General features: G+C 45.3%; 1 protein-coding gene across 2 annotated transcripts in view; it reads right to left on the reverse strand.

Annotated features, from left to right (window-relative positions):
* Nucleotides 1–26,453, reverse strand: part of RHPN2 (rhophilin Rho GTPase binding protein 2) — a 93,292-nt gene that overhangs the window by 31,785 nt on the left and 35,054 nt on the right. For both annotated transcript variants that reach the window (XR_013262369.1, XM_077452672.1), the window contains exons 2-6: nt 21,656–21,768; nt 14,871–14,999; nt 11,177–11,252; nt 6,635–6,712; nt 468–592 (exon numbers count right to left, since the gene is read on the reverse strand). Coding sequence is in view for 1 of the 2 variants with exons in the window: in XM_077452672.1 (XP_077308798.1) it covers nt 468–592; nt 6,635–6,712; nt 11,177–11,252; nt 14,871–14,999; nt 21,656–21,768 (521 nt within the window). In the remaining variant the exon portion in view is untranslated. The remainder of the gene's footprint in view (nt 1–467; nt 593–6,634; nt 6,713–11,176; nt 11,253–14,870; nt 15,000–21,655; nt 21,769–26,453) is intronic.

Raw genomic sequence — 26,453 nt, forward strand, 5'->3', positions numbered from 1 at the left:
CTGCAACCTCCGCTTCAATAAGCAGTTCCAAAAGCCGGGTGCTCAGGCCGGAAGGTCTCTGAAAATCTTCAATTCTGCACAGTCCACAGAAGAAACCAACACAACAGTTATGTCAGCAGATAGGGTCATCCTTTATTAAACATGGTGAGATACAGCCGAATAAAAATTCAACGTGTTTCGGCTGTTAGGCCTTAATCATGGAGCTATAATTAAGGCCTAATGGCCGAAACACGTTGATTTCTTATTTAGGTGTATCTCACCATGTTTAATAAAGGATGACTGTATCTGCTGACTTTACACTGTTGTGCCCGCTTCTTCTGTGGACTAGCCTGTTATGCCTCTATTGCATCTTATGCATGTACCTAAAGCAATAAAGACCCAACGGACCTCTAAGCCTCCCCAACTCCATCTACACACAAAATTAATCGAAATTTTTGCTACACTTAAATTTGCACATGTGAACGTACCACGTGAAGAGGATCCCCATGTGCCTGCTGGCAGGGAAGAACCGGTTCTCAAGGAACCCGAGCTGTTGGAAATAACTTATTAGCATATCTATTCCAGATTCATCTCTGCTGGGCGTCCGACATGCCTGCAAACAAGGAGACAACAAGCATTAAATCTTCCACAATCTCAAATATGCTGACAATGCAATATGAAAGGTGCAACTCCTAACCCAACAGCTAAATAAAAATGCAGTTTCTATGCCAAAAAATATATAACGCAATACAACGTGACTCATTCACCTCCTTCTGTGCTGGATGGCTGCAGCCCAGGTGGGTTAAAGTGTAACTGAGGTTTTACCTACTTTCGTAACCCCCAGCCCCAGTTTTATACCCACCTGACCCCAATCCAAATAAACTCTCCATAGGATTGAATAGAGATTGAAGAGAGATTGAAGAGTGCAACCGCAGGTCAAGGGGAAAAAATCCGGGCAGCTCCAGATCAGCCGCACAGCCAAGAGCATGCTAAATTGGGGACAGGCAAGTGAAATCTAGTGGGGAAAGGGGGTACAAAATAAGTGTAAGGGCTCGTTCACGTGAGTGTTGATCTCTGAAGAGTGATCCGTGTTTGGATCGCTCCTCGGAGAACACTTGACAGGCAGCGAGGAGGCTTTGTATTGCTGCTTTAACCCCTTGAATCCTGCGTCAACATGCTACAATCACGTGCATTGCACGCAACTAATTGCAGGGCACGTGCAGAGTGGCCCCATTCACTTGAATGGGTTGCATTTGGTCGGCGCTACACCGGAAAACAGCGGGGGGTATGATTCCTGCTGCATGTGTACACCCCCGGGCCCTGCCTCTGCAGCTAAAGGGGAAAGTGGCTGAGGGGCAGTAAAAATGCCGCTCAACCACTGGGTTTTTTTATGGTCCCCTAACCTCACATGTTAACCAACCCTTACTGCACCAAAGGTACAGTTACGCTTTAACAATGGCTTAGCCCCACCCCTATGCAGGCCTGATTTCAGCTCTTAGGCTCTAACACAAAACCTGGTCACATACCGCTGCCCCCCCCCCCACCCACTTTCAAACCACACCCTTCCCCTGCTGCAATCATTGTTCTCCATGCTTGGCTCCACTCACACAGGTGCACATCCATTCACATGGATCTGTGCATGGAAGACTGCAAGTCCCATCTTCCAACACGGCAGAGGAAATTGTAGATCTCAATGGAGCACAAGGGCGATGATTGGGATTGCCACCTGTCCGGAATTCACCCGGACAGTTCGGGTTTGGAATCATGCGCCCGGGTTTCAGACTGCCGGAAACTCAGACAATTTATTCAGACTGGACTATGGCTTCCCAGCATGGTTTCTGGCTGCAGTTGTCTAAGCTGAGAGTGTTTGTTATACTCTCTCTCACACTGCCACTAACAATCCCCCCCAACACACACAGACAGGAGAGGAGAGAGGGCTCGATCTGCACCCCTTCCCCCCCACCCTTACCCCTCTGTGTCTGCCCACACTCCAATCCCCAGGGTTGTGCCTCAGAAAAAGAAAGTGGGGGTTGGAAATTTGAAGTCCAGCAGCCTCAGATACATCTGAATGAGAGGTGCTGACTGCCAAGGGGTGCGTGAGCTCACCATCCATCCCTGTCTATGACTGAAGTCTCCCCCTTCTCTCTCCTGCCTCTGAGTGAATACACTAAGGGAAATCTGGGTTATCAGAGCACCCCTTACATTAGAGTTCCCCTTTACACAAGAGGCCACAGTGTTCCCCCTTACATCAGAGTCCTCTCCATAGATCAGAGTTCTCAGTGTTCCCCCTTAAATTAGGATTCCCAGAGCATCCCTTATGTTAGAGTCCCCAGAGTTCTCCCTTACACCAGAGTCTGCAGAGTCCCCGCTTACAGTGAAAGGGAACTCTGCGAGTTCAGATGTAAAAGGGGAAACTCTGTGGACTCTGATGTAAAAGGGACCTTTTGTTATTAACGTCATAGGATTAGAAATGTTATTTATTAGCAAAATATATGTATAAAAATAAATTGCTGTGCGCTGCTAAAGTGTTTGGGTTTGACTTGAAGAAAAAGTGGCAACCCTAGCGATGACATCATCACACTCGTAGTCGTTGATTTTTTTTTTTTTCTTACAGCGCCATAACCAAAGATCTGTAGATGGAGAAATAGCCTGCAGGAGGCTGTGCATTGCACCCGTGAAGCACTGATTGCAGTTTCAATGCTTTTCAGGCTCTAATGCAAAAAAAAATTTAAATGCACATTTTTCTTTTTGTAATATGCATGTATTTATTATTATTATTATTATTATTATTTTATTTTTTACAAAAAGGTGGAATATGTGGGGCAACCCAGTATGCAGACAAAATTTAAATTAATCAAATTGGGCTGAAAATAGAAAATTGTAACAAATATATTTTTTTTTTCCTGGTGATCATCCATGGCAGAATACCTGAGCTCTATCACAGGTATGCTCCCATGTAGGCACTAAGAGCTGAGGATCAGAATCTGCCTTTTTCTAAATCCCCCTCTTGTCCATAAGAGAAATTGGCAGGAATTCTACGAGATTACATCAAAGGAACAGATCGGATTCCTCTACAATTAAGCCACCGGCCACAGTATTTTATCACAGGAGGGGGTGGGGCTGGTAAACGCCTCTCGTAAAATCCCCCCCAAAAAAAATTCTTTCACTTTCAGATCACAATTTATTAAAACTGCCAGATAGCTTCTTCATGACTCCCACCTCTGAGAAACACCAGAAACCGAGAAGAAAGACGTGGAGGCGAGGACCAGCCACCAATCGGGTGATTGCATCCATATTATACTTCAGCCTTTCTCACAATTTTTAGCATGGAGGAACCCTTAAAATAATTCTCAGGGGAACCCAACTAATAAATGACTATATCTACAGCTTATGGTACACACTGGCATTATCAGTAAGCTGTAATAGTACATCTAATTTAATGAACAATATTAAAGACAAGAAAAGAACTGCAAATAGTAAAAAACATGGTGTTCCCAAACATAAGTGGTCAGCAAAGTGTCCCCTTACATTGGTGGTCAGTGATTATGTTCCTTTAAATTTTTGGTTAGTGGAGAAAGGTCCCCTTAGCCCTTGTACACACAGTCGGAGAATCTGTCGGAATGAGTCTTATCGGACCGTGTCGTCAGATAATCCGACTGTGTGTGGTATGCATCGGACTGATTCCATCGGAATATCCGTCCGACCCAATTTTCCAACATGTTGGAAATATTTTCCGACCAACTGGGCCGGACGGACCTAATCCGATCATGTGTAGAGAATTTTCATCGGACCAAGTGCCACGCATGCTCAGATCAAATTCCTACATCAAAGCTATTGGCTACTAGCCTGAATGTAGTCCCATCGTAACGAAATTACGTCATCACGTTCTGAAAGATCGGATTTTTCGCCAACTTGGCCCGACCGTGTGTATGCAACAGTTTCAGACACAATCCGTCGGACTAAATCCGACGGGCAAAATCCGACGGATTTGGTTGGCAAAATCTCCGACCGTGTGTACGTGGGCTTAGATTGACAGTCCGTGGGAGAAGGGAACCGTTACATTAGTGGCCATTGGGAAACAAGTCCCATTACATTGGCAGAAGAGCTCCATTAAATTGATTGTCTATCGGGGAAGGGCACATTGGTGGCCAATGGGCAATGGGAAGAATGCGCTTTACATTGGTGGTCAGTGGGAAGAATGCCCCTTACATTGGTGGTCAGTGGGAAGAATGCTCCTTACATTGGTGGTCAGTGGGAAGAATGCTCCTTACATTGGTGGTCAGTGGGAAGAATGCTCCTTATATTGGTGATCAGTGGGAAGAATGCCCCTTACATTGGTGGTCAGTGGAAAGAATGTTCCTTACATTGGTGGTCAGTGAGAAGAATGCTCCTTACATTGGTGGTCAATAGGAAGAATGCTCCTTACATTGGTGGTCAGTGGGAAGAATGCTCCTTACATTGGTGGTCAGTGGGAAGAATGCTCCTTACAATGGGAGCCAATAAGAAGAATGCTCCTTAAACTGGGAGCCAATGGGAAGAATGCTCCTTACAATGGCGGTCATTGGGAAGAATGTCCCTTATATTGGTGGTCAGTGGGAAGAATTCTCCTTACATTGGGAGCCAATGAGAAGAATGTTCCTTACATTGGGAGCCAATGGGAAGAATGTTTCTTACATTGGGAGCCAATGGGAAGAATGTTCCTTACATTGGGAGCCAATGGAAGAATGTTCCTTACATTGGGAGCCAATGGGAAGAATGCTCCTTACATTGGGAGCCAATGGGAAGAATGCTCCTTACAATGGTGGACATTGGGAAGAATGCTCCTTACATTGGTGGTCAGTGTGAAGAATGCTCCCTACGTTGGTGGCCAATGGAGAGAATGCTCCTTACACTGGTGTTCACTGCAAAGAATGCTGCTTACAGTTAACTAACAAGGGCACTGTGCCACGTCAACTTGTACAACCAGTATAGCCACTATTTACTGTACACAATCTGCCAGTGAAAGTGTGAGCAACTGACAGCTGAACGGGTCAAAATTCCTCAGTTATCAGATTTTTTGTTATTAATTAATTATAATTAATTGCGGGGGAAAATAAATACTACTAAAACGAAAGCAGCACTGTGCTAGCACAAAAGCAGGCTTCTTTGTTCAACTGTCCGCACTGTTGTATTTACCAAATACCACTCGCTGAAGATGCTCCTGCACCTGACACTTCCAGAAGTGTCAGATTCTTGATCCCCCTCGATGTGCTGTGGTTCCTCCCACCAACCCTTCCCTGACTGACTACAGGATCTGCAGGCTGGTGGAAGGAACCACAGAGTGGAGAGGGGGGAACAGGCATCCAACACTGCCAATGTCAGAGGGATCTGGTAAACACAGAGGAGAAATGTGTCACAGGCAGAGGGATAGGCAAAAGGTTAAATGGCTCTCTTTTATTTTTGCGTTTCATTGACAGGGTCGCATAGACATTTCGACAAATAATAGTACATAGTACAATTATCCTGAAATCTCGTTCGCCTAACCCAACATCTCTCAACCTTTTTTCAGTGACCCTTTAAAAGTATAAAAAAAACTTGAGGCACCCCAACCAACCAATGGGAAACCTGAGCCTGGAGACGATACACACAACCACCTTAATTAACTGAAATTCACATCAGAGGTCCCCAATCACATCAGAACTCCCCTTTACATCAGAGTTGCCCCATGACATCAGAGGCCCCCCATGACATCAGAGGTCTCTGATCACATCAGAATCCTCCCTTAAAATCAGAGCCCCCCCCCCTTTACATGAGAGCCCCCATCACATCAGAGTCACTTGTATACATCAGAGGTCCTTCATCACATCAGAGGTCCCCCCATCACACCAGAGCACCCCTTTACATCGGAGTCCCCCCTTATATGTGAGAGCCCCATCACATCAAAGTACCCCCTATAAATGAGAGCCTCCATCAAATTTAGATTTCCTCCTATCAGAGGTCCTCCCATCACATCAGAGGTCCTCCCATCACATCAGAGCACCCCTTTACATCGGAGTCCCGCTTATACATGAGAGCCCCATCACCACACCAGAGGTCCCCCCCATCACACCAGAGCACCCCTTTACATCGGAGTCCCCCCTTATATGTGAGAGCCCCATCACATCAAAGTCACCCCTATAAATGAGAGCCTCCATCACATCAGAGTCACTCCTATATATCAGAGGATCCCCATCACTTCAAAGGTCACCCATCGCATTGAAAGCATCCCTTTACATCGGATTCCCCCCTATACATGAGAGCCCCCATCACATCAGTCACTCTTATATATGAGAGCCCCATTACATCAAAGTCACCATTATAAATGAGAGCCTCCATCACATCAGAGTCACTCCTATCAGAGGTCCCCCCCATCACATCAGAGGTCCCCCCCATCACATCAGAGCACCCCTTTACATCAGAGTCCTCCCTATACATGAGAGCTCCCATTGAGTCAGAGGCCCCCCCCATCATCTCAGAGTCCTCCAATCAATCAGTCGGTGCCACGGCCTGGCTGAGAGTCATCTTGCCAACTCATGAAAGGACTCTCTCTATAGTGAAAGGTACAGTTTTAATATGGGATCAAATATGGAGTCTGAACATCAGCTATTAGCTTTGGACAATCACATGTAATCCTTACCTGTCTGAGGTCCATCAGGTCGGCCAGTTCACTTTCATAATCTGCACCATCTTCACTGTAATGCTCCAGGATGAAGTCCTGTACAAAGACAAGAGGAAGGCAACTTCATATCCATTTTTATTATTATAATTTTATTATAATTAATTGGACGCCAAATGCTGGACTCGGGAGCGCGCCGGCAAGGTAACCACCCCAGGAGAGCGCTTCTCCCAGGGGGTTATCTGATGTGGGGAGGAGCCGCGAGAGCCGTTGGGGGACCCCAGAAGAGCGGGATCAGACCACCCTGTGCAAAACAAGCTGCACAGTGGATGTAAGTATGATAGGTTTGTTATTTATTTATTTTTTTTAAAAACACCTTCAAGCCCCTTATACACAATCCGATTATCTAACGAATGATCGTCCGTTTTTTTGCATGCTAATCTGACATCGAATCGAATGAGTTTACTAAAGTCACAAAAATTCTCATACGAAAGAATAAAAATTCGGAAGTGATGTCATATGTTGTAATGCATTTGTATTGCATTGTCAAACGACAGCTGTACTGCTTAAACAAAAATCGTGCGATCTGGCATCGTACGAAAAAGATTTCCGTGCATGTCTGATAGAATAATATCGGATGAATTGTCCTGATCGGCTCTCGAAAGCTCCGCACTAACGATCAGATTATCGTACGATCGATTTGAATGCGGCATTTTTTGGGGCATTAGTGTCCCTCATTAACACACCTAAGTTCATTCATTTGATCTAAAGGACAAAATGTTACAATGTTTATAGTTCGTTCCACAGCTGAGCAATGTTGTGTTACTTGGCAGACTGCCTGTTTTTTGTTTTGTTTGTTTCTTTGTTTATGACAGCTGTCGGCTTCAGCAGAGAATTCTCTGCATAGAAAGAATCGGGGGAAATGCTTTGTCAAGATTGCAAAGGGGAAAAAAAAAAATTGCGATAAAGATCATTAACGATTAATCGTGCGGCTCTACTGTGCACTCTGCAAGAGCAGTTGCTCCAGAGCTTAGTAAATTAGGTAAAGATTCGCTTTGCAAAGTATACCCAATCACGTACAAGGAAAATTAAAAAAAAAAAAAAAAAAAAGCATTTTTGATTCCACATGATTGGACGATGGATGTCAGCAGAGCTTCCCCTCATTTACTAAGCTCTGGCACAACTGCGCTTTGCAAAGTGCACAGTCTATTTGCCTTTAGTAAATCCACCCCTTTCACTCCTACTTCCTAAATAAATCCCCATCCCATGCGTTTGATTGCAGAGGGATCTCGCTGTAATTTGTTGAATTGATCCCGTTTATCCGCCATTTCCCTCACCGCTGGGTTAATCCTTAACAAACATGTCCTCAGAGTCTATTACGTGTTCCATCAGCCGACAGCAGGAACAGGCCAGAATGTTCTACCAATAATGAACCGCTCCGGTATTTTTATTATCCGGTGGTGTTTGTCAAGTTTGTCACCTTTTGTTTCATTGTCTTTAATCCTCTTATCTTAAAATAAACTCGGGAATTCCAGTGTGATAAATCCAGAGCCAGCCAGGTGAGAGAGAAAAAAAAAAAGAAGTAAAAACGTACGCTGTGATTTTCTCAGGGCCTGACCGATATCTGCGCAGCTTAGGTTGGCCATGGAGGGGATCGCTATTTTCATAAGTTCTGATGAAGATCCAACATACTTTACGGGCCCATTTACTTTTTTTGGGGGTGCGTCAACACATGCACATTAATTAACGCCTTCTCATCCAACACTAATGTTGGACGAGAAGGCCTGGCTCACAGTCTCCGCTCAAATTCATCCTAAAGGTGTTCTATCGGATTGAGATCAGGACTCTGTGCAGGCCAGTCAAGTTCCTCCACCCCAAACTTGCTCATCCATGTCTTTATGGACCTTGTTTTGTACACTGGTGCGCAGTCATGTTGGAACAGGAAGGGGCCATCCCCAAACTGTTCCCACAAAGTTGGGAGCAGGAAATTGTCCAACATCTTGGTATGCTGACGCCTTAAGAGTTCCCTTCACTGAAACTAAGGGGCCAATCCAGGGGCGGACTGACCATTCGGCCACTCGGGCACTGCCCGAGGGCCCCCGGGCCACTAGGGGGCCCCATCAGGGTTGCCAGCCTCAGTAAAACCAGGGACAGTATGTAAAAATCTGTGTTTTTTTTACATATGTCTCTGAAATGTCCCTTACCGACATCCTTTTGGTCTAAAAATCCTGAGATTATAGCTGCCCCACCTCTCCAGTACCTTCTCAGCCAATAGAAACATGTCTGTGTGTACTGTGTGATTGTATACTGTGTGTATACTGTGTGGTCCCATAATCTCTGATTGCCTGGGGGACCCATGAGTTGTCAGTCCGCTCCTGGGCCAATCTCAACCCCTGAAAAACAACCCCACACCATAATCCCCTCTCCGCCAAATGATTTGGACCAAAGCAAGGTCCATAAAGACATGGATGAGCAAGTTTGGGGTGGAGGAACTTGGCCTGCACAGAGTCCTGACCTCAACAACTTTGTTGATGAATAAAGGCGGAGACTGAGAGGAAGCACCTGAATGTGGATCTTCATGGCAGGATCAGCAGGGGTTATTTTACAGAACACTGAAGATTTAAAAAATTGAACAAATATGTTTTGAAATGGCATTAACATGTTCAAGCTTCTATGAGATTTTAGTGATTGGGTTTAGAGCCAGATCAACTTCCTGATACATAAAGTGAGAACCGTGGTCCATGTCAGCACAGCCACTTGTAGTCCCCATCTCCATTAGAAGCTCATGTGACAAGTGACAACACAGGTCCACAATTAGGAGACAGATACGGAGCGTTGTCACCCTATAACAGGAGATGCCTGAACAAGGGCCTTCATGGCAGGATCACCGGGGTTTATTTTAGCGAAAGCAGCAGATTTAAAGAGACTGAAAATAACTTTTTAAATGATTAGGATGTTAAAGCTTCTGTGAGATTGTAGCGATGACTTGTCTGCACTCGTTTCCCGGACTCATTTCCATAAACGTATCTCTCAGTGTAGAATTCCTGGCCGATAACGAATGGGCCGGGTGGGGTGTTCGAGGAAGAACTCCGCACGGGGAATTTCTTCTGACACTTCGGATCTCCAGGGAGTAGCGGCGTGACTCACATCCAGATATGGCATCACCCTGACTTCTCCTAATGACTCCGACCGCCTCAATTAGCGAGAAGGCGAGTCGTTTCCTTTTCTAAATATAGATCTCACTCCGCTGTCTAAAATTAGATCTCGTTCTTGTGCAATGCAATCTTTTTTATTGTTATTTCTGCTGATGGAATTTATACAGTAAAGTGTCCCTCTGGAGCTATTATACGTTTTCTGGGAATATTATACAGGAGATACGCTAGAGAGCACTGCTGGTCAACCTTACTGATATGGTGGGCCTCCTGTGTAGCCCCTAATGTCACCAAAGGGTCACACATACGATTTAGTGGATGTAATGTCATATAAATCTGTCAGAGACTGCAGATATAATACAGGAGATGATCAGAGACTGCAGACATAATACAGGAGATGATCAGAGACTGCAGACATAATACAGGAGATGATCAGAGACTGCAGACATACTACAGGAGATGGTCAGAGACTGCAGACATACTATAGGAGATGGTCAGAGACTGCAGGCATACTACAGGAGATGGTCAGAGACTGCAGACATGATACAGGAGATGGTCAGAGACTGCAGACATGATACAAGAGATGGTCAGAGACTGCAGACATGATACAAGAGATGGTCAGAGACTGCAGACATACTATAGGAGATGGTCAGAGACTGCAGACATACTACAGGAGATGGTCAGAGACTACAGACATACTATAGGAGATGGTCAGAGACTGCAGACATACTACAAGAGATGGTCAGAGACTGCAGACATACTATAGGAGATGGTCAGAGACTGCAAACATACAAGCAATGGTTAGAAACTGCAGATATACTACAAGAGATGGTCAGAGACTGCATATATAATATACAATAGATTGTCAGAGACTGCAGATATAATACAAGAGATGGTCAGAGAGTGCAGCCCTAGGTTGGGCACCAAGGGGTTAGAATCTCTGTTAGGATTTTTATTTCTGTCTATGTCCCTCCCTGGGGGGGGGTGGATTTGCTCTCTCTGTTGTTCCAGCTGATGTTGTCACCAGAACAGGAGGTAAGCATATATATCCCAATGGGGACATCTGTCCTGTCTAAGAGGAGATTTTTCGCAGTGGGGACACAGGCAGCAAAAAAAATAAAAAAAAATAAAATGCAGCATCCGGGGTCTTAACGCTTCCCTTCTCTATCCAAACCTAATTTACACTTCAAGCTTAAGGCACATTTAGCCAACCAAAACTTTTTGTCCATTAAAAGAAAAGTTTTGGGTTGTCGGCGATGTCCTGGGCGGTAGTCACGCCCTTGATAACAGATTTGCCGATAGCACATCTTGTACACGTATGTCCTCTGTACCTGGTAGATGGGTGTCTTGTATAATTTACAGCCCAAAGCAAATCACCTCCCCAACAATAATTCTAAATATTTTCTCTTACCTTGAACGGCATGGTGAAATCAACGTCTTTTGTCTCTTTGAGGCCCAGAGGGATGAGCGGAATGCTGGAGGTTTGCCTGCAATACACAACATACCCGAGTCAGAGAAACACAGAGCCCATGGCAACCCCCATAGAGAGGAAAGAATTAATTGGGGGGGTGGGGGGGAAGTTGTGGCGTGTGACATTGGCCTGTGACGTCAGTGTTCTGAATGTGGCATGCCTGTACACAAAGGTGGCAGCTACAAGCCCCCGGCATGCTTTATAAAAAGGAACTTAAAGGGAGACTCCACTTCAAAGCAAGTGTTTTTGTCACTGCCCCTTTAAAAAGCTAAAAAAGTTAAACCCCAATAATGAGATGCAACATTGTATCTCTTTAGGAAAGTGGGCGGAGTCATGGACATATTCTTCTCCCCTTTTGCCATCAGTGCATCCAGACCCCGCTGGTCACTCTACAGAGTATTGTCATCTCGATTCACCTGTTTCAGGCTTATTAGGGTCTCATCAATGCAAGATTCCGCTTTACTGGCTCTATGGTACCAGCTGTATGCGGGTCATAAATACCAGCTCTGCAAAATGATGGCTAGATCTGGGGACCAGATGTAAGGGGGACTCTGATGGGGGCCCTGATGTAAGGGGGGACTCCTCACAGGAACTCTGATGTCAGGGGCTCTGATGGGGACCTTGATGCAAAGGGAGCTCCGATAGGCTCTGATGGAGGCCCTGAAGTAAAGGCGGGCTCTGTTTGGGACCCTGATAGAAGGGGGGCCCTGAAAAAGACCCCAATGTAAGGGGAATCCTAAGGTTAATTCTGATGTAAGGGAGGCTCTGATGGGGATCCTGGTGTAAACATGGACCCTGATGTAAGAGTGAACTCCTAAGATGGACTCTGATATAAGGGAGGGTGTTGATGGGGACCCTGTTGACTCTTAAGGGAACCCTGATGTAAGAGGGACTCTGATGGAGACCATGATGTAAAGGGAGACAATGATGGGGACCCTGATGTAAAGGGAGACAATGATGGGGACCCTGATGTAAAGGGAGACAATGATGGGGACCCTGATGTAAAGGGAGACAATGATGGGGACCCTGAAGTAAGGGGAGGCAATGATGGGGACCCTGAAGTAAGGGGGAACTCCTAAGATGGATTCTGATGTAAGGAGGGTGCTGAAAGGGAATCTGATGTCAGAGGGGCTCTGATAGGAACCTTAATATGGACTCTGATGTGGTCTCTGATGTAAGGGAGGGTGCTGATGGTGACCCTGATGTAAGGGGAACTCTCATCGGGACCATGATGTAAAGGGGGACAATGATGAGCATCCTGATATAAGGAGAACTCTAATGAGGATCCTGATGTAAGGGGGGACTCTGATGATGACCCCGATCTAAAAAGGGGTCTAATAGAAACCATAATGCAAGGGGGCTCTGATTGGGACCCTGATATACACTGAAGGGGAACTTATTTTTTGGGGGGGGGGGGGCACTAAGGTGGATTCTGATGTAAATGGGGGCTTTGATGGGGGATCCAGCTGTAAAGGGGATACTCCCAAGATGGACTCTTATATAAGGGGGCTCTAATATGAGTGGGGCTTTGATGGGAACCCTGACATAATGGAGGGCTGCTAAGGTGGATTCTGATGTGGGGGGGGGGATCTGATGTAAGGAGGGTTCTGATGGGGACCCCAATATAAGAGGGGCTTGGAATTAAGCAGGGACAAATAAAGGGTGATTCTGATGTAAAGGGGGGGCTTTGATGGGGGTCATAAAATAGATATTTTTGTCCCATGAATATTTGTAAAATAAACGACCCACATATTGAAAAGTTTGAAGACCCCTGCTATACTTGATCCACGCCACTGTCAAAATACCCCATCTGATTGATTTCCAGCGCTGTCCAATCAACGGTTTACCACTGGATTTTTTTAATTTTCAATCGAGGGAGGTCGGTCGGCAGGCGGCACCCAGAGCCACCCACTGAGCAAATTGCAGCCAATTTACCAAGGAACCGGACAAATTTCTAACCGTGTGTGGCCAGCTTTAGAAAGATCTTTGGTGATGGGATCTTGCAATCTCTGCCATTATCCATTTTATCTTTTGGGTTTATTGCCCCTCCAGCAGATTCCATATACAGAGAGCTGATAGGAAAGCGCTGAGTATGTTCCATGATTATCTAATGAGTATATTATGAGTGTGAGTAATTCAGGGAGTGCTGCAACCAGCCTCAGATTATAGGGGGGTGTGACTGGTTACATGAAAACTACGTTATGTGCTATAGTTATCTCTCCGATTACCAAAATAAAAAAAAAACTTTACACTCCGCCACACCCAGCGCCGAGGAATGCGATCACATGCTGCTCATCGTAATGAGTAAATAAACACAATCCATTCCCGATCACCGGGCTCTGCTTTATTCTTCATGCATCAGAAAATGTGCCATTCCACTTTTCTCTCCAGAAGGATGACACCATCTTTGTTCAGGCATCACCCATTTTTTCTTAACGCTTTTTTTTTTTTTTTTTAATTAATTTTTTAGGCAACTGTGTTGCTGGGCAGATTTAAAAATGCAAATCGAGACAAAATCGTAGTAGAAATGCAGTAAAAAAAAAAAAATGCACTACATGTTTTTCTGAAGCTTCTCCATTGAAGTTTATGGAACCAAAAAAGAAGTGTTTAAAAAAGTCCCCGACCCTTTTTACAAAAAAGCATCGATCTGAACGTGTTCCATAGGAACCCATGTTAAAAATATTGTCCTGCGTTTCTGCAAAAAGCAGGAAATAAACGCATTTAAGTGTTACTAAACCCACAACAGTTAAAATCAGTCTGTATATGCAGGTAGGCTGGATTCACACCTATGGAACTTTTTGTGCTTTTTGCATTTTGCAGATTTGCACTACAGAACATGTTCCATAGGATACAATGTTAAATGGACTGTAAATCTGCAAAATGCAAAAAGCACTAAAAACGGCATAGGTGTGAATCCAGCCTTAAATACGTTTGTTTCCCGCTTTTTGCAGAAACACAGGACATTATTTTTAACATGGGTTCCTATGGAACACGTTCACATCGATGCATTTTGTGCCTCTGCATTTCTGTAGAGTCAGGGACTTTTTTTTAAATACAAAACACTTCTTTTTTTTTTCCTTTTTTGGTTCAATAGACTTCAATGGAGAAGCTGCAGAAAAACACGTAGTACATTTTTACATGCACTACATACACTGCATATACTTTATGATTTTGCCTCGTATTTTTAAATCTGCCCAACAACACATTTGCCTAAAAAAAAACAAAAAAAAAACAAAACAAAAAAAAATGCAAACAGCAGTTAAAAAAAAAAAAAAAAATGCTAAAATCACTGCAGAAACACTCAAAAGCAACATGCATAGGTGTGAATGGAGCTTCATGTGGCCTTTTACTACTGCCCATAATAAAAGAAAGTTTGCTCCGAAGGGAAAATAGCCTAAAAACATTTTTTTTTATAAATAGACCCTTGAATCAGTGAATCAGAACTTGTTTTATCATTCACATTATGTGCTTGCAACAAATGATATACATTTAGTTATATTATCAAAAGCTAGGAAGCTTTGTATAGCACAGCTGGATGGAATAGTTCATGGAATGATTGTTCGGGAGGTTGCTGAGTTTCCCCTTCAACCCTGAGCCCCCCCCCCCCCCCCCATGACACATTGACCAGGCTTACTCTGTGTGCTGGTACACCTCCACCGATATGTTCAGCCGCTCCAGCTCTTCCTTCAGCACCTGCAGGTTGGAGTTGACGTAGCTGAGCTCCAGGAGGACTTGCTCTCGGACTTTGTTGTTGGTGGTGGCCCTGCCGAGAGAGAAGAAATAATTATTACATTGTTCAGTTTCGGAGTCACCTGCCAAGAAGAATGTTAGAGGCGTTCTCCACATTTTTACCATTTTCTTCCACCATGAGATTAAAGAGGTTGTAAGAACCCTTTCACACTGGGGCGGTTTTCAGGAGCTTCAGCTCTGGAAATAGTCTCAGATAAGTGCCTGAAATGTGCCTCTCATTCATTCAAGTATGACTTTTCACACTTGGGGCGGTGAGCTTGCGGGATGTTCTGGAAAGTCCTGCAAGCAGCATCTTTGGGGTGGTTTGGGAGTGCTAAATACTCCCTGCCCATTGGAATGAATGGACAGCTCTCAGTCAGTGGCGGCTGGTGGGTTCTTCTTTGAGGGGCGTGCAGCAAACAACCCCCCCCCCTGGCGGCATGGCACAGCAATCCCCCATGCAGGAGGTCCAGCCCCATTCCTGTGGTGGGGCTGTGGTGTTCTTTTCTGGAGTGCGGGCAGTGGCCACGGCGGCTCCGGTGTCCGCTCCTCCAGCTTTCTCCGATGTGTGTGTCTTCCGCCAAAGCACTAGGCATCCAATACGATCCCCTGACGCTTGGGCCAATCAGTAAACATGTCTCACCTGCCTCCTTATTTGCGGGAAGGAACTTTAGCGTGATAATAGCTAAAACTAATTTGCTATAGTCACACAACTCGGTGGGCTCCGAGTTGACCCTTTTTTGAAGCCTATTAGAGCATCTGGCTCTAATCAGGTGCTTCAAAAAAATGCCCCCGCCGCATTGGGATCCATGGTTCGGTGCCACTGATCTGTAGATCAGGGGGCCAGATGCATGAATAGGGGAGGCGGTGCCCGTGTGTCCTCTATGGATGGGCCGCACAGGGTAGATAAAAATCAATGATTTTTTTTTTTTTTCTAAAAAGGGCCTATGATAAAAGGTACACCATTCCTACTGTGAAACACGGAGGTGGATCACTGATGTTTTGGGGATGTGTGAGCTACAAAGGCACTGGAAATTTGGTTAAAAGTGATGGTAAGATGAATGCAGTATGTTATCAAAAAATACCAGAGGAACATTTGCATTCATCAGCCAGGAAGCTGGACATGGGACGTCCTTGGACATTCCAACATGACAATGATCCAAAACACAAGGCCAAGTCCACCTGTCCTTGGCTATAGCAGAATAAAGTGAAGGTTCTGGAGTGGCCATCTCAGTCTCCTGACCTCAATATCATTGAGCCCCTCTGGGGAGATCTCAAATGTGCCGTTCATGCAAAACAGACCAAGAATTTACAGGAACTGGAGGCTTTTTGCCAAGAGGAATGGGCAGCTTTACCATCTGAGAAGATAAAGAGCCTCATCCACAAATACCACAAAAGATTTCAAGCTGTCATTGATGTTAAAGGGGGCAATACACGGGATTAAGAACTGGGGTATGTAAACTTTTGATCAGGGCCATTTGGGTAGTTTCTCTTGTCATTGTGATTTTAAAAGAGTAAACACAGGTGATTGATAATAAATGACTTCAGCCAAACACTAAACCATGAGTGAAAGAAAAGTTTTTGTGTTATCATTCATATTCTCTGAAAAATGGGCAAGAGATCATAAATTCTGCCAGGGTATGTAAACTTATCAGCACACGTGTGTGTGTGTGTGTGTGTATGTGTGTGTATGTGAGATAGATAGATATATATATATATATCTATCTATCTATCTATCTATCTATCTCACATAGACACACACACACACACACACACACACATACACACACACACACACACACACACACACACACACACACACACACATATATATATATAGATATATAGATATATAGATATATCTATATATATATATATATATTTTTTTTTAATAGTGAAACTATGAAACGATATATTATTATTATTTTACAAATAGTGATATGGCTTCACTATTTCTAAAAAATAATAATAATATATACTTTCTAGTATAAAGTCAACTATGTTAAAGTGAAGCTTTATACTCTAAATTAAAGTTTTCTTAAAGTGATACATTTATAACTAAAAACATCACAAATATCTAGTATAAAGAAGTAGTCATTATGTTATAGGGAACCAATACTCTGATTGAAACTCTCCTTGAGGGGACACCTGTACAACCTACCATAGATAACAAATGACAGTTTCTAGTATAGAGAACCGCTCCTTAAGCCAACAATGTTAAAGGGAAACAATACTTTAAATTAAAGAGAACCTGTCATGTCTAAAGCATGGGAGAGGCCACCACTGACATGTTTTTTAAAAAGGTACAAGCTCCAGGTTGTCTCACTTAATCTGGCCATACATTGGTAAAATTTCAAACAAACGTTCGTATGAACATTCTCAAAATATTCGATGACTTTATGAATGTTGTTTGAAAGTACATTTGTTTTTAACATTCGAATCTGGAGCGAATGTACTTTTCTGAATCAAAACCACATTGACTCTTAGCCCTTGTACACACGGTCAGACATTCCGATGGAAAATGTCCAATCGGACCGTGTTATCGGATAATCTGACCGTGTGTGGGCTCCATCGGACTGTTTCCGTCAGAATATCCGACCGACAAAGTTTTAGAGCTGGGCTATAAAATTTTCCGACAACATGATCCGATCGGAGAATTCTGATCGGACAAAGTGCCACGCATGCTCAGATCAAATTCCTAGACCAAAGCTATTGGCTACTAGCCCGAACGTAGTCCTGTCGTAACTAAACAACGTCATCACGTTCCGAACGATCGGATTTTCCGACAACTTTGTCCGACCGTGTGTATGCAACACCAGTTTTGGACAAAATCCATCCGACAAAATCCGACGGATTTTGTTGTCGGAATATCTGACCGTGTGTACAGGGGCTTAGGCTCCATTCACACCTAGGTGGTTTAAATCACTGGGTGGAATCGCCATGGTTCTGCCCACGATTCCAAATCGCGGCAAAACGCTGGATGCCTTTGCAATGCCATTACTTCTTAATGGCACCCAAATCGTGATTTTATCTGTGATAAATCGCACTGCAATCATGGCAAATCGCAACGCTGTCGCCCAAAAGAAGCACCTGCTCCTTTTTTAGCGTCAAGCTTTGCGCATTGCAATTTCGCTGAGATTTATCACGGCAAAAATCACATCACAATTGGGGTGCCATTAAGGAGTAATGGCATCGCAAACGCCCCTGTGTTTTGCCGCGATTTGGAATAATTTGTGAATGAAATGTTCCATCAAACTTTGTATTTTCTATGCAGTTGAAAGCGAATGTCCATTTGACCCCCAATATCAATTAAAAAAATCAAACGAATGTTCTTAAAACAAAAAATATTGAAGTGGAATTATACTGGCGTATGACCAGCTTTATTTGTGCTTCTGTACACAGCCTTAAGCCTCATACACACGATCGGATTGTTGGTCAACAAAAGCGCCAGACTTTTTTCTGAAGGGCGTGTGCTGGGAACTTGTCTTGCATACTAACGGCACACAATTGTCGGCCAACAAACACGAACGTAGTGACGTACTACGTGGAATTTCAGCTCTTGGGCGACACCCTTTGGGCACCTTCTGCTAATGTCGTGTTTGGTGAGCACCGATTCCGAGCATGTGTTTGTACTTTGGACTTTTCTGTGACGGACTTGTGTATTGACGATCCGAAAATCTGGCAACAGACCATTGTCCGTCGAAAATTTACTAGCCTGCCATCCAACATTTGTTCCCGCCGTTCCTGAAACTTGAATTCAGAACACAAAGCTTGGTTGTCACTCACATTTCTGAACAAGCTAGCACACAGCTGATACTTCCTACAACAAGGCAGACAGATACTTGATGACAATGTGTGAATCTGGATAGCGGAGGGGTGTCAGCTGATCATGTGCAATGCACTGCAATGTGACATTTTTGAGAAAAAAAATAAAAAAATTGTGAACAGGCAGGATTTTGATGCAAGAGATATACTATGGGGAAGATTTACTAACACTGGAGAGTGTAGGGATGGGACACCCTAAGGGAAGGGCGCAGTTTGGCAGTGGCAGTGGCTTAGCGTTGTCAGCCTGCAACAGGAAGTGATGTTATTGGCAGGATCTCCAGGTAAGGAAACTTTGCCACAGATTCACTTGGACTTATTAGAAAAGAGAATATTGTTTCAGAATGAGGAATTGTGTGTGTGTGTGTGTGTGTATATATATATATATATATATATATATATATATATATACATACACACACACACACACATACACACACACTTTGTTAAAAAATAAAATAAAATCAGATAATGATGTGAAACAATGCCTGGAATTTTTTCATTAGCCTTTGAGTGTCACAATGGAGTAGGAGTGAGTTCTGTGCTTCACATACCTGAGCATTTCTCTTCACTCCCATAGCCGGTCAGCAAAGAGGAGATGAGTATGTGCAGCTGTTGCTGAGGGAAGCTACTGATGCACAGGTCCACTTTAATCTGGGTACAAAGCCTTCCACATGACAATAGAGGATTCAATAGACAATGGGGCTTCAGAAGAGGCGACTTAAGTGCCGTGTAGTGCTTTTATGAGTAGCATAGAAAAAAGGAAAGGAGGGGGGCCAGAGACAATCACCCTCCAGGGAGCTCTGCGCTTTCACAGTCCAGGACCACCAAAGAAGGAGGATCGTAAACTAGTCCATAGGATTGAAACAAAGCACAGCGGCCAGTCACTGTCACTGTCTTGACTTAAGCCTCGTACACACGATCAGATTTTTCGGGTTGACCGTTCGTCCGTTTTTTGTTGCATGTAAGTCTCATGTCGAAAGTGAAGAGGTTATTTTTTTACGAAAATTCTCGTAACGACAGAATACAACTTCAGAAGTGATGTCTTGTGTTGAACAGTTTTATATGTTTGTATGTACTCGCTTTTGTTGTCAGCGGTTTAGACATTAATGGCTGTGTGTTGAGTTATTTTGAGTGGACAGCAAATTTACACTGTTATACAAGCTGTACACTCACTACCTTACATTGTAGACAAAGTGTCATTTCTTCAGTGTTGTCACATGAAAAGATAGAAGAAAATATCTACAAAAATGTGAGGGGTGTACTCACTTTTGTGAGATAGTGTGTGTGATTATATATATATATATATATATATATATATATATACATATATATATATATATATATATATATATATATATATAAAATGTATATGTGTGTGTTTTGATTTGGCACACAGGTGCTGCCCTGTAGCAGTAAAACTGCTACGGGCGGACCTGAAGAGGTTAAAAGACAACTACAGGCTCCAGTATGACAGTCTAATCAAGTCCCAATTCCAATTTCTATACGATGTACCAGCCTCAAAGACGACAAGAAATTGCCTTTTACCTTCCCCTTACTGAGCCAAATTTCCCTTCATTTGTGTCTCCTGCGCTCCCCCTCTCAGGCACTGCAGCTAAGAGTGGGAGGGATTCAGTAACAGAGGCGGTGCTGCCAGTCCAGGAAGCTGTGGGCGGGACTAAGTGTGGCCAGGTGATGATTGGCAAGCTAGAGTTTATGATTCAGCAGTGGGAAAACTGATAGCCAACCGCACTATACGAGAGTGACAGCTCTGCTCTCAATTTCGGAGCAGTGCTGCATCGTTGTCACCCCATCAGGTAGGTTTATTTAAGAGTGGGCCCAAAGCAGGGATGGTAGGGACTAACTAGAATCGCAAGGATGACCGGCTTGGTGGGAACCCCTCATAATGGGCACAACAGGTGTGCAGACCCAGAAACTGAGCATAGGGATGGTGGGAGCCCCTCATAATGGGCACAGCAGGTGTACAGACTCAGGAACTCAGCAGAAGGATGGTAGGAAACCCTCATAATGCGCACAGCAGGTGTACAGACCTGGGAACTCAGCACAAGGATGGTAGGAAACCCTCATAATGGGCACAGCAGGTGTACAGAAACAGGAACTCTGCACAGAGATGGTGGGAACCCTTTATAATGTACACAGCAGGTGTGCAGACCTGGGAACTCCGCACAGGGATGGTGGGGACCCTTCATAATGCCAAAGCAGGTGTGCAGACCCAGAAACTGAGCACAGGGATGGTGGGAGCCCCTCATAATGGGCACAGCAGGTGTACAGACCCAGGAACTCGGCACAGGCTTGGTGGGAGCCCCTCATAATGGGCACAGCAGGTGTACAGACCTGAGAACTCAGCACAAGGATGGTAGGAAACCCTCATAATGGGCACAGCAGGTGTACAGACCCGGGAACTCAGGATGAAGGGAACCTCTCATAATGGGCACTGCAGGTGTACAGAAACAGGAACTCAGCACAGAGATGGTGGGAACCCTTTTATAATGTGCACAGCAGGTGTACAGACCTGGGAACTCAGCACAGAGATCTCAATAATAGTGATAGAAGGTCAGGAATACCTTCGGGTGGTTCGGGGTGGACCAGCTCTTTACCATACATACTAATGGATATCAAGAAAGTTCTGCATCCCTATACTGAGCGGTGCACACACAGGAGCAGTCACCGGAGCTGCGCGGGGAGGGACGGTAACCTGAGCGTGACCCGCTACTGCTACAATCACAGCTTGTCTCTTTGTGTTCATTAGCGAGCCGCATCTGTTGGGAATCCTCTGTGGGAATCTCAGATCACCGGGCCCCCTAAGAACAAAGGGCCCATTCTGTGGATGAATGGATGGGAACGTACCTCAGGAGGTTCTCGGCTCCGGCCCTCATCCGCATGGCTTTCAGGATTTGATTGTTCAGGCCGGCCCTTTGATTCTGCAGCTTGCTGCGGCCCGTCTGTGCGATGGATTTGCCCTGTAGAAGAGAAGAGATGAAAGCACATTAGTGGGATTCCTGGAAGACAAATTCCTGCTACAAAAACCTGTTTGTGGCTTGGCTCATACAGGTGGAGGGGTGCACCATAACCCCCATCAACAGGCCAAAAAACTAAACAGGTGCCAAGGATGTAAAAAAATAAACTAAAAAAATTCCATTGAACAACAGTAGTTCATGTTACCAAATCTGACCGGTAAATTTCCAAATACACAGCGACACCCCATACAATATAAATTGCAAATGCATTTCTGCACCCAGCAGACTGCTGGCCAAAGTAATGAATAAGCTGTATGCTAGCTTGCGTAAAAAAGCACACAGGCAAAAGCCTACATTTACTGTGGCCACGAGAAAACGCAAACCGTGGCAAAATCGCTCTGTGGCTTTTCCCGCATCCTTAACAACTGGACAGTCATCAGCTATCCAGCGGGGTTGTCAAAAAACTTGTGTTGTGTCTTTACTCACTTTGTACACTTTTTGGTGAATGGGTTGGAGTACTATGTACCCCATACTCATTCTCATGGGGGGAGAGGGGACCTTGTTAACGGTGGCTTCCAGATTCTGATAAACCCCCCTACCGCAGAGCCCCACAACCACAGCCCAGGGTTGTGGGGAGGAGGCCCTTATCCCCCATCCACATGGGGACAAGCTGCTTTGAGCCCCAAAGAACCCAAAGTTGAGGTCGCTTGCTCATCCCTTTCCTGACCTGCTGGGCTGCGTGCTCCGATAAGGGTCTGCTATGGAATTTGGGGGGGACCCCGTGTCATTTAAAAAAAAAAAAGAATTGGTGTGGGGTTCCCCTGAAAATCCATATGCGTAGATACACAAGGGCTCACTGCACATATGTATTAGTATACATGATTTTTCATTTTTGTGTGCTGTTCTATTCATGTTGTGTATTTTTCAAAAAAATAGTGTTTATTTTCATACCTCTTCGTTGTTTCCTATGCCTTTAAAGTCCGACCTAGATTTACTGTTATAGTAAACCTTTTTTTCTTGTGTATTCCCTCAATTTACGGATGTGGCTATGTGAGTGCGCTTCTTTTCTGTACACCCGTGTGCATGAAGCCTTAGATCGGTGATTATCAACCTATGAGGCATCGGGGGGCTCAACTGTGGCCCCTCACATCACCAAAGGGCCACACATATACAAGAAAGTTAAATGACAATGCGCTCCCATAAATCTGTGACCGCGCCATAATGCGCTTCCTGAGCCCACTGAAGTTAATAGGTCCCTGAATGTCTAAATATTCCCTTTCATCTGTCCTCGTTTACACGGCTCATAACCTGAGTCACTCCCCGGTGAAAGGCGACTGCACTGCGTGGGATCTATTAAAAGCAGAAGTGATGTCATCGCATAAAGAGGTGACAGCATGAGGCACGATACTGCCCCGCCATCCTGCAACTCTCATGTTTGGGAATATTTCAAAAGGCCACTTAAAAAAAACAAATGACATTGCTGGAAACAGCCCACAGCTCTGCAATGGAAGATATTGAGCCGAGGATCACAGTTTACTTCCTAAGTACTGTATATGGGGGGGGGGATAGAACTTTTGGAAATGACCATGTAATGCATAAGGCAGGCTATACATCATTCATCTGCTTTGGGTCAACCAGCGGGTTGAAGGAAAGAAAATTACACAAATAGCTCCACCGGAAGTATTCCCCCACCCGCCTCGAATGTGTGGATGGAGGAATCCCTACGACGGAGCTATGCTGACAGTGGGGAGACTTCCTCGCAGGCAGAATACAACGATCAGAGTTGCCGGCTATAGCCTTCCCCGCCATCAGAACACAATGATCAGTGTTGCCGGCTATATCCTTCCCCGCCATCAGAACACAATGATCAGTGTTGCCGGCTATATCCTTCCCCGCCATCAGAACACAATGATCAGTGTTGCTGTTTATAGCCTTCCCCGCCATCAGAACACAATGATCAGTGTTGCTGTTTATAGCCTTCCCCGCCATCAGAATACAATGATCGGTGTTGCCGGCTATATCCTTCCCCGTCATCAGAATACAATGATCAGTGTTACTGTTTATAGCCTTCCCCGCCATCAGAACACAATGATCAGTGTTGCTGTTTATAGCCTTCCCCGCCATCAGAACACAATGATCAGTGTTGCTGGCTATATCCTTCCCCGTCATCAGAATACAATGATCAGTGTTGCTGTTTATAGCCTTCCCCGCCATCAGAACACAATGATCAGTGTTGCTGTTTATAGCCTTCCCCGCCATCAGAATACAATGATCGGTGTTGCCGGCTATATCCTTCCCCGTCATCAGAATACAATGATCATTGTTGCCGGCTATAGCCTTCCCGCCATCAGAATACAATGATCAGTGTTGTTGGATATAGCCTTCCCCGCCATCAGAATACAATGATCAGTGTTGTTGGATATAGCCTTCCCCGCCATCAGAATACAATGATCAGTGTTGCCGGATATAGCCTTCCCCACCATCAGAATACATTGATCAGTGTTGCCGGCTATAGCTTCCCCGCTATCAGAATACAATAATCAGTGTTGCCGGCTATAGCCTTCCCCATCAGAATACAATGATCAGTGTTGCCGGCTATAGCTTCCCCGCTATCAGAATACAATAATCAGTGTTGCCGGCTATAGCCTTCCCCATCAGAATACAATAATCAGTGTTGCCGGCTATAGCCTTCCCCATCAGAATACAATGATCAGTGTTGCCGGCTATAGCTTCCCCGCTATCAGAATACAATAATCAGTGTTTCTGGCTATAGCCATCCCCATCACAATACAATTATCAGTGTTGCTGGCTATAGCCATCCCCGCCATCAGAATACAATGATCAGTGTTGCTGGCTATAGCCTCCCCCGCCATCAGAATACAATGATCAGTGTTGCCGGCTATAGCCTTCCCCACCATCAGAATACAATGATCAGTGTTGCCGGCTATAGCCTTCCCCACCATCAGAATACAATGATCAGTGTTGCCGGCTATAGCCTTCCCCGCCATCAGAATACAATGATCAGTGTTGCCGTCTATAGCGAAAATTTTCCAACAGGCTGGTTGTACAAAAGCCGATCGAGAGATCATCCGTACAACCAGCCTGTCCAATGATGGATCGAAATTTGTTCAGTCCCTGCTGAATTGGCCAAATTTAGATCCATCTATAACCAGCTTAATGCGTCAGGTCTTAACCACTTGCCTGCCTCCTCCGCTGCGCTGACCTCATGCCCGGCACCTTCTCCGCCTCCCCAGCTGTGCCCGCCTCCTTCACTGTGCTGACCTCATGCCTGGCGCCGTCTCCGCCTCCCCAGCTGTACCTGCCTCCTCCGTTGTGCTGACCTTATGCCCGTTGCCTTCTCTGCCTCCCCAGCTGTGTCTGCCTCCTCTGTCTACCTTATGACCCGCGCCTCCACTCCTCCGCCTCCTGTTCCCCGGCCAGGCCAACAGGGAAGTCAGCGGGATGTGGCTGTGCCCCCTAGGCAGCAGTACACCCTAGGCGGCTGCCTAGTGCGTCTAGTGGGAGCGCCGGCCCTGAAAACAACACCAGGATTTACATGACTGTTTCATCTCTGAGTCAGCATCTCAGTAGATGGTGACCCTGGCTGATGCCTGAACAAAGATGGCGCCGGAGAGAAAAGCAGATGAAGGCATTGTCAGGGGAAGTCCTGTGATCTCTGTGAGAGGTAATAAATACCTGGAAGGGTTACACTGACATATTACGTATGTACCATATCTGATGTTAGGTCCACTTTATGTATGGGTCCATTTCTTACGTCAGTAGAAATATTTCCATGAAATGTGCACAGCCCGGTGGAATGCTAATATTTAATACTCTGTCTGTCAGGCTGGGTGTGGAGGTGCCAAACACAAAGAATCCAAGTGCACTCACACCCAGATATGGTCATTACTCACGGGGAGGGCACGTCCTGCAAAAAGAGGCCTCTTGGAGCTGCCACACAGTCCCTGGCAGGACCCACCACTCCTGGAGACGTGCCTGGAATGTCGAGGCTGATGAAACGGACCATCAGCCAGAGCACAATGCACCAATCCTGTGGGTGGCACTAACAAGGATCCAGCTGAAAGAGGACCCTTTAATGCTGAATTCCGGGATCAGAAAATATTGTCTAAATACATTGTCATGTGTATTCTTCCTGAATCTCGGTGTGCTTTGTGTATTTCTCCCAGATCTGTGCAGTAATCCAGTGTGAGACTTCCTGTAATAAAGACCGCTCACTGCTGATCTCTCTCCTTGTGCAGGGTGACTGGTCTTGTCTCCGCCCCTCCTGTAGTTTTATACCTGTAGTGGGTGGAGCCTACCGAGCCCCTCCTACAGCTCTGCCTGCTCTCCTTGTGCAGGGTGACTGGTCCTGTCTCCTCCCCTTCCTATAGTTTTCTGCCTGTAGTGGGTGGAGCCTACCAAGCCCCTCCCACAGCTCTGCCTGCTCTCCTTATGCAGGGCGACTGCTCTTGCCTCCGCTCCTTCCTATAGTTTTATGCCTGTAGTGGGTGGAGCATGTTGGGTCCCTCCCACAGCTCTGCTCTCTCTCCTTGTGCAGGGCGACTGCTCTTTTCTCCGCCCTTCCTATAGTTTCCTGCCTGTAGTGGGTGGAGCCTGCTCAGCCCCTCCCGCAGCTCTGCTCACTCTTCTTGTGCAGGGTGACTGCTCTTGTCTCCGCCCCTTCCTAT

This window comes from Lithobates pipiens, unplaced genomic scaffold, assembly GCF_037356315.1.
Source record: "Lithobates pipiens isolate NorthernLeopardFrog02 unplaced genomic scaffold, aLitPip1_a1.2 Scaffold_10, whole genome shotgun sequence".
Classification (NCBI taxonomy): domain Eukaryota; kingdom Metazoa; phylum Chordata; class Amphibia; order Anura; family Ranidae; genus Lithobates; species Lithobates pipiens.